This window comes from Salvelinus alpinus, chromosome 11 (genome assembly GCF_045679555.1).
Source record: "Salvelinus alpinus chromosome 11, SLU_Salpinus.1, whole genome shotgun sequence".
NCBI classification, from domain to species: domain Eukaryota; kingdom Metazoa; phylum Chordata; class Actinopteri; order Salmoniformes; family Salmonidae; genus Salvelinus; species Salvelinus alpinus.
Genome location: NC_092096.1, coordinates 418126 through 426497, shown reverse-complemented (window position 1 = coordinate 426497; position 8372 = coordinate 418126). Strand labels below are relative to the sequence as shown.

Here is an 8372-nt window from a genome sequence, read left to right as displayed (position 1 = left end):
ACAGGGGAGGGTCGCGGTTATGGTTAGAGCCGAGAGCTGTAGCTGTAGGGGTGGGTCGCGGTTATGGTTAGAGCCCAGAGCTGTAGGGGTGGGTCGCGGTTATGGTTAGAGCCCAGAGCTGTAGCTGTAGGGGTGGATCGCGGTTATGGTTAGAGCCCAGAGCTGTAGGGGTGGGTCGCGGTTATGGTTAGAGCCCAGAGCTGTAGCTGTAGGGGTGGGTCGCGGTTATGGTTAGAGCCCAGAGTTGTAGCTGTAGGGGTGGGTCGCGGTTATGGTTAGAGCCCAGAGCTGTAGCTGTAGGGGTGGGTCGCGGTTATGGTTAGAGCCCAGAGCTGTAGCTGTAGGGGTGGGTCACGGTTATGGTTAGAGCCCAGAGCTGTAGCTGTAGGGGTGGGTCACGGTTATGGTTAGAGCCCAGAGCTGTAGCTGTAGGGGTGGGTCACGGTTATGGTTAGAGCCCAGAGCTGTAGCTGTAGGGGTGGGTCACGGTTATGGTTAGAGTCCAGAGCTGTAGCTGTAGGGGTGGGTCACGGTTATGGTTAGAGCCCAGAGCTGTAGGGGTGGGTCACGGTTATGGTTAGAGCCCAGAGCTGTAGGGGTGGGTCACGGTTATGGTTAGAGCCCAGAGCTGTAGCTGTAGGGGTGGGTCGCGGTTATGGTTAGAGCCCAGAGCTGTAGGGGTGGGTCGCGGTTATGGTTAGAGCCCAGAGCTGTAGCTGTAGGGGTGGGTCACGGTTATGGTTAGAGCACAGAGCTGTAGGGGTGGGTCGCGGTTATGGTTAGAGCCCAGAGCTGTAGCTGTAGGGGTGGGTCGCAGTTATGGTTAGAGCCAAGAGCTGTAGCTGTAGGGGTGGGTCACGGTTATGGTTAGAGCCCAGAGCTGTAGGGGTGGGTCACGGTTATGGTTAGAGCCCAGAGCTGTAGGGGTGGGTCGCGGTTATGGTTAGAGCCCAGAGCTGTAGCTGTAGGGGTGGGTCGCGGTTATGGTTAGAGCCCAGAGTTGTAGCTGTAGGGGTGGGTCGCGGTTATGGTTAGAGCCCAGAGCTGTAGCTGTAGGGGTGGGTCGCGGTTATGGTTAGAGCCCAGAGCTGTAGCTGTAGGGGTGGGTCACGGTTATGGTTAGAGCCCAGAGCTGTAGCTGTAGGGGTGGGTCACGGTTATGGTTAGAGCCCAGAGCTGTAGCTGTAGGGGTGGGTCACGGTTATGGTTAGAGCCCAGAGCTGTAGCTGTAGGGGTGGGTCACGGTTATGGTTAGAGTCCAGAGCTGTAGCTGTAGGGGTGGGTCACGGTTATGGTTAGAGCCCAGAGCTGTAGCTGTAGGGGTGGGTCGCGGTTATGGTTAGAGCCCAGAGCTGTAGGGGTGGGTCGCGGTTATGGTTAGAGCCCAGAGCTGTAGCTGTAGGGGGGGGTCGCGGTTATGGTTAGATTCCAGAGCTGTAGGGGTGGGTCGCGGTTATGGTTAGAGCCCAGAGCTGTAGCTGTAGGGGTGGGTCGCGGTTATGGTTAGAGCCCAGAGCTGTAGGGGTGGGTCACGGTTATGGTTAGAGCCCAGAGCTGTAGCTGTAGGGGTGGGTCGCAGTTATGGTTAGAGCCAAGAGCTGTAGCTGTAGGGGTGGGTCACGGTTATGGTTAGAGCCCAGAGCTGTAGGGGTGGGTCACGGTTATGGTTAGAGCCCAGAGCTGTAGGGGTGGGTCGCGGTTATGGTTAGAGCCCAGAGCTGTAGCTGTAGGGGTGGGTCACGGTTATGGTTAGAGCCGAGAGCTGTAGGGGTGGGTCACGGTTATGGTTAGAGCCCAGAGCTGTAGCTGTAGGGGAGGGTCACGGTTATGGTTAGAGCCCAGAGCTGTAGCTGTAGGGGAGGGTCGCGGTTATGGTTAGAGCCCAGAGCTGTAGCTGTAGGGGTGGGTCACGGTTATGGTTAGAGCCCAGAGCTGTAGGGGTGGGTCACGGTTATGGTTAGAGCCCAGAGCTGTAGCTGTAGGGGTGTGTCGCGGTTATGGTTAGAGCCCAGAGCTGTAGGGGTGGGTTGCGGTTATGGTTAGAGCCCAGAGCTGTAGGGGTGGGTCACGGTTATGGTTAGAGCCCAGAGCTGTAGCTGTAGGGGTGGGTCGCGGTTATGGTTAGAGCCCAGAGCTGTAGCTGTAGGGGAGGGTCACGGTTATGGTTAGAGCCCAGAGCTGTAGGGGTGGGTCACGGTTATGGTTAGAGCCCAGAGCTGTAGGGGTGGGTCACGGTTATGGTTAGAGCCCAGAGCTGTAGGGGTGGGTCGCGGTTATGGTTAGAGCCCAGAGCTGTAGCTGTAGGGGTGGGTCACGGTTATGGTTAGAGCCCAGAGTTGTAGCTGTAGGGAGTTCTAGAATTGAATCAAATGAAGCACTTTGCTATTCTAGGAAAAGTGGGTCGGGGTTGTGAAGCGGGGTGGGTCAGGGTTGTGAAGCGTGGTGGGTCAGGGTTGTGGGGTGGGTGGGTCGCGGTTATGGTTAGAGAGGTGTGCGGGAGAATTCAATCAAATGAAGCACTTTGCTATTCTAGGAAAAGTGGGTCGGGGTTGTGAAGCGGGGTGGGTCAGGGTTGTGAAGCGTGGTGGGTCAGGGTTGTGGGGTGGGGTGGGTCGGGGTTGTGAAGCAGGGTGGGTCGGGGTTGTGAAGCGGGTTGGGTCGGGGTTGTGGAGCGGGGTGGGTCGGGGTTGTGGAGCGGGGTGGGTCGCGGTTATGGTTAGAGCCCAGAGCTGTAGGGATGGGTCGCGGTTATGGTTAGAGCCCAGAGCTGTAGGGGTGGGTCGCGGTTATGGTTAGAGCCCAGAGCTGTAGCTGTAGGGGTGGGTCGCGGTTATGGTTAGAGCCCAGAGCTGTAGGGGTGGGTCGCGGTTAAGGTTAGAGCCCAGAGCTGTAGGGGTGGGTCACGGTTATGGTTAGATGCCAGAGCTGTAGTTGTGGGTCGCGGTTATGGTTAGAACCCAGAGCTGTAGCTGTAGGGGTGGGTCACGGTTATGGTTAGAGCCGAGAGCTGTAGGGGTGGGTCACGGTTATGGTTAGAGCCCAGAGCTGTAGCTGTAGGGGAGGGTCACGGTTATGGTTAGAGCCCAGAGCTGTTGCTGTAGGGGAGGGTCGCGGTTATGGTTAGAGCCCAGAGCTGTAGCTGTAGGGGTGGGTCACGGTTATGGTTAGAGCCCAGAGCTGTAGGGTTGGGTCACGGTTATGGTTAGAGCCCAGAGCTGTAGCTGTAGGGGTGTGTCGCGGTTATGGTTAGAGCCCAGAGCTGTAGCTGTAGGGGAGGGTCACGGTTATGGTTAGAGCCCAGAGCTGTAGCTGTAGGGGTGGGTCACGGTTATGGTTAGAGCCCAGAGCTGTAGCTGTAGGGGTGGGTCACGGTTATGGTTAGAGCCCAGAGCTGTAGCTGTAGAGGTGGGTCGCGGTTATGGTTAGAGCCCAGAGCTGTAGGGGTGGGTCGCGGTTATGGTTAGAGCCCAGAGCTGTAGCTGTAGGGGTGGGTCGCGGTTATGGTTAGATTCCAGAGCTGTAGCGGTAGGGGTGGGTCGCGGTTATGGTTAGAGCCCAGAGCTGTAGGGGTGGGTCGCGGTTATGGTTAGAGCCGAGAGCTGTAGCTGTAGGGGTGGGTCGCGGTTATGGTTAGAGCCCAGAGCTGTAGGGGTGGGTCACGGTTATGGTTAGAGCCCAGAGCTGTAGCTGTAGGGGTGGGTCGCGGTTATGGTTAGAGCCCAGAGCTGTAGGGGTGGGTCGCTGTTATGGTTAGAGCCCAGAGCTGTAGCTGTAGGGGTGGGTCACGGTTATGGTTAGAGCCCAGAGCTGTAGCTGTAGGGGTGGGTCGCGGTTATGGTTAGAGCCCAGAGCTGTAGCTGTAGGGGTGGGTCACGGTTATGGTTAGAGCCCAGAGCTGTAGGGGTGGGTCGCGGTTATGGTTAGAGCCGAGAGCTGTAGCTGTAGGGGTGGGTCGCGGTTATGGTTAGAGCCCAGAGCTGTAGGGGTGGGTCACGGTTATGGTTAGAGCCCAGAGCTGTAGCTGTAGGGGTGGGTCGCGGTTATGGTTAGAGCCCAGAGCTGTAGGGGTGGGTCGCTGTTATGGTTAGAGCCCAGAGCTGTAGCTGTAGGGGTGGGTCACGGTTATGGTTAGAGCCCAGAGCTGTAGCTGTAGGGGTGGGTCGCGGTTATGGTTAGAGCCCAGAGCTGTAGCTGTAGGGGTGGGTCACGGTTATGGTTAGAGCCCAGAGCTGTAGGGGTGGGTCACGGTTATGGTTAGAGCCCAGAGCTGTAGCTGTAGGGGTGGGTCACGGTTATGGTTAGAGCCCAGAGCTGTAGGGGTGGGTCGCGGTTATGGTTAGAGCCCAGAGCTGTAGGGGTGGGTCACGGTTATGGTTAGAGCCCAGAGCTGTAGCTGTAGGGGTGGGTCACGGGTATGGTTAGAGCCCAGAGCTGTAGCTGTAGGGGTGGGTCGCGGTTATGGTTAGAGCCGAGAGCTGTAGCTGTAGGGGTGGGTCACGGTTATGGTTAGAGCCCAGAGCTGTAGCTGTAGGGGTGGGTCACGGTTATGGTTAGAGCCCAGAGCTGTAGGGGTGGGTCACGGTTATGGTTAGAGCCCAGAGCTGTAGCTGTAGGGGTGGGTCGCGGTTATGGTTAGAGCCCAGAGTTGTAGCTGTAGGGAGTTCTAGAATTGAATCAAATGAAGCACTTTGCTATTCTAGGAAAAGTGGGTCGGGGTTGTGAAGCGGGGTGGGTCAGGGTTGTGAAGCGTGGTGGGTCAGGGTTGTGGGGTGGGGTGGGTCGGGGTTGTGAAGCAGGGTGGGTCGGGGTTGTGAAGCGGGGTGGGTCGGGGTTGTGGAGCGGGGTGGGTCGGGGTTGTGAAGCGGGGTGGGTCGGAGTTGTGAAGCGGGGTGGGTCAGGGTTGTGAAGCGGGGTGGGTCTGGGTTGTGGAGTGGGGTGGGTCGGGGTTGTGGAGCAGGGTGGGTCGGGGTTGTGAAGCGGGGTGGGTCGGGGTTGTGGAGCGGGGTGGGTCGGGGGTTGTGGAGCGGGGTGGGTCGGGGTTGTGGAGTGGGGTGGGTCGGGGTTGTGGAGCGGGGTGGGTCGGGGTAGTGAAGCAGGGTGGGTCGGGGTTGTGAAGCGGGGTGGGTCGGGGTTGTGAAGCGGGGTGGGTCTGGGTTGTGAAGCACGGTGGGTCGGGGTTGTGAAGCGGGGTGGGTCGGGGTTGTGGAGTGGGGTGGGTCGGGGTTGTGAAGCGGGGTGGGTCAGGGTTGTGGAGTGGGGTGGGTCGGGGTTGTGGAGTGGGGTGGGTCGGGGTTGTGAAGCGGGGTGGGTCGGGGTTGTGGAGCGGGGTGGGTCCGGGATGTGAAGTGGGGTGGGTCGGGGTTGTGAAGTGGGGTGGGTCGGGGTTGTGAGGCGGGGTGGGTCGGGGTTGTGGAGCGGGGTGGGTCGGGGTTGTGAAGCGGGGTGGGTCCGGGTTGTGAAGCACGGTGGGTCGGGGTTGTGAAGCGGGGTGGGTCGGGGTTGTGAAGTGGGGTGGGTCGGGGTTGTGAGGCGGGGTGGGTCAGGGTTGTGGAGTGGGGTGGGTCGGGGGTTGTGAAGCGGGGTGGGTCGGGGTTGTGAAGCAGGGAGGGTCGGGGTTGTGAAGCGGAGTGGGTCGGGGTTGTGGAGTGGGGTGGGTCGGGGTTGTGAAGCGGGGTGGGTCGGGGTTGTGGAGCGGGGTGGGTCCGGGATGTGAAGTGGGGTGGGTCGGGGTTGTGAAGTGGGGTGGGTCGGGGTTGTGAGGCGGGGTGGGTCGGGGTTGTGGAGCGGGGTGGGTCGGGGTTGTGAAGCGGGGTGGGTCGGGGTTGTGGGGCGGGGTGGGTCGGGGTTGTGAAGCGGGGTGGGTCGGGGTTGTGGGGCGGGGTGGGTCGGGGTTGTGGAGCGGGGTGGGTCGGGGTTGTGGAGCGGGGTGGGTCGGGGTTGTGGAGCGGGGTGGGTCGGGGTTGTGGAGCGGGGTGGGTCGGGGTTGTGGAGTGGGGTGGGTCGGGGTTGTGGAGTGGGGTGGGTCGGGGTTGTGGAGTGGGGTGGGTCGGGGTTGTGGAGTGGGGTGGGTCGGGGTTGTGGAGTGGGGTGGGTCGGGGTTGTGGAGCGGGGTGGGTCGGGGTTGTGAAGCGGGGTGGGTCGGGGTTGTGGAGCGGGGTGGGTCGGGGTTGTGGAGCGGGGTGGGTCGGGGTTGTGGAGCGGGGTGGGTCGGGGTTGTGGAGCGGGGTGGGTCGGGGTTGTGGAGCGGGGTGGGTCCGGGATGTGAAGCGGGGTGGGTCGGGGTTGTGAAGTGGGGTGGGTCGGGGTTGTGAAGCAGGGAGGGTCGGGGTTGTGAAGCGGAGTGGGTCGGGGTTGTGGAGTGGGGTGGGTCGGGGTTGTGAAGCGGGGTGGGTCGGGGTTGTGGAGCGGGGTGGGTCCGGGATGTGAAGTGGGGTGGGTCAGGGTTGTGAAGTGGGGTGGGTCGGGGTTGTGGAGCGGGGTGGGTCGGGGTTGTGGAGCGGGGTGGGTCCGGGTTGTGAAGCGGGGTGGGTCCGGGTTGTGAAGCGGGGTGGGTCGGGGTTGTAGAGAAATGAAGTACTGTGGGGTGAATTTATGTCTTCGTAGAAACACCCCAAAACATCAGTCATCTGTTGCTCAACATCTTGTGGGATGTAATCGTCCTGATCAGAGCCGTGAAGAACATCTTCCTCAGAGTTTCCACCTCTTGTGCCCTATTGGCACGACGCACGACCGTGTTCGCCAACGTTTTACAACGTTTTACCAAACATTATTAAATCAAGGATCAAGTTACTGCAGTCTCTCTTCTAACTGTACAGTCGTGGCCAAAAGTTTTGAGAATGACACAAATATTAATTTTCAAAAAGTCTGCTGCCTCAGTTTGTATGATGGCAATTTGCAAATACTCCAGAATATTATGAAAAGTGATCAGATGAATTGCAATTAATTACAAAGTCCCTCTTTGCCATGCAAATGAACTGAATCGCCAAAAACATTTCCACTGCATTTCAATGCCAGAACAATGCCTTTCCCAGCATGATGGAGCACCTTGCCATAAGGCAAACGTGATAACTAAGTGGCTCGGGGAACAAAACATCGATATTTTGGGTCCATGGCCAGGAAACTCCCCAGACCTTAATCCCATTGAGAACATGTGGTCAATCCTCAAGAGGCAGGTGGACAAACAAAAACCCACAAATTCTGACAAACTCCAAGCATTGATTATTCAAGAATGGGCTGCCATCAGTCAGGATGTGGCCCAGAAGTTAATTGACAGCATGCCAGGGCAGATTGCAGAGGTCTTGAAAAAGAAGGGTCACCACTGCAAATATTGATTCTGCAACTTCATGTTATTGTCAATAAAAGCCTTTGACACTTATGAAATGCTTGTAATTATACTTCGGTATTCCATAGTAACATCTGACAAAAATATCTAAAGACACTGAAGCAGCAAACTTTGTGGAAACAAATGTCATTCTCAAAACTTTTGGCCACGACTGTAGACTCATAAACCCCCGACCAACAGACCAACCGACCGACCGACCGACCGACCGACCGACCGACCGACCGACCAACTGACCTCCTTTCTCATCCTAATACCTCATCCATCCCTCCTTTCTCATCCTAATACCTCATCCATCCCTCCTTTCTCATCCTAATACCTCACCCATCACTCCTTTCTCATCCTAATACCTCACCCCCTCCCTCCTTTCTCATCCTAATACCTCACCCCCTCCCTCCTTTCTCATCCTAATACCTCACCCCCTCCCTCCTTTCTCATCCTAATACCTCACCCCATCCCTCCTTTCTCATCCTAATACCTCATCCATCCCTCCTTTCTCATCCTAATACCTCATCCATCCCTCCTTTCTCATCCTAATACCTCATCCATCCCTCCTTTCTCATCCTAATACCTCACCCCCTCCCTCCTTTCTCATCCTAATACCTCATCCCTCCCTCCTTTCTCATCCTAATACCTCATCCATCCCTCCTTTCTCATTCTAATACCTCATTCATCCCTCCTTTCTCATCCTAATACCTCATCCATCCCTCCATTCTCATCCTAATACCTCATCCATCCCTCCATTCTCATCCTAATACCTCACCCCTCCCTCCTTTCTCATCCTAATACCTCACCCCTCCCTCCTTTCTCATCCTAATACCTCACCCCCTCCCTCCTTTCTCATCCTAATACCTCACCCCATCCCTCCTTTCTCATCCTAATACCTCACCCATCCCTCCTTTCTCATCCTAATACCTCACCCCTCCCTCCTTTCTCATCCTAATACCTCACCCCCTCCCTCCTTTCTCATCCTAATACCTCATCCATCCCTCCTTTCTCATCCTAATACCTCACCCCCTCCCTCCTTTCTCAT

The 8372-nt window shown here is 57.6% G+C and overlaps 1 protein-coding gene across 1 annotated transcript; it reads right to left on the bottom strand.

Moving 5' to 3' along the window:
- Positions 1–4674: 4674 nt before the first annotated feature.
- Positions 4675–7588, bottom strand: LOC139534826 (uncharacterized). Its single transcript, XM_071334281.1, has 2 exons — positions 7577–7588; positions 4675–6576 (listed from the first exon to the last, which is right to left on the bottom strand). The coding sequence occupies exons 1-2, from the start codon at positions 7586–7588 to the stop codon at positions 4675–4677; spliced, it is 1914 nt and encodes a 637-aa protein (XP_071190382.1).
- Between the last annotated feature and the right edge of the window lie 784 nt (positions 7589–8372).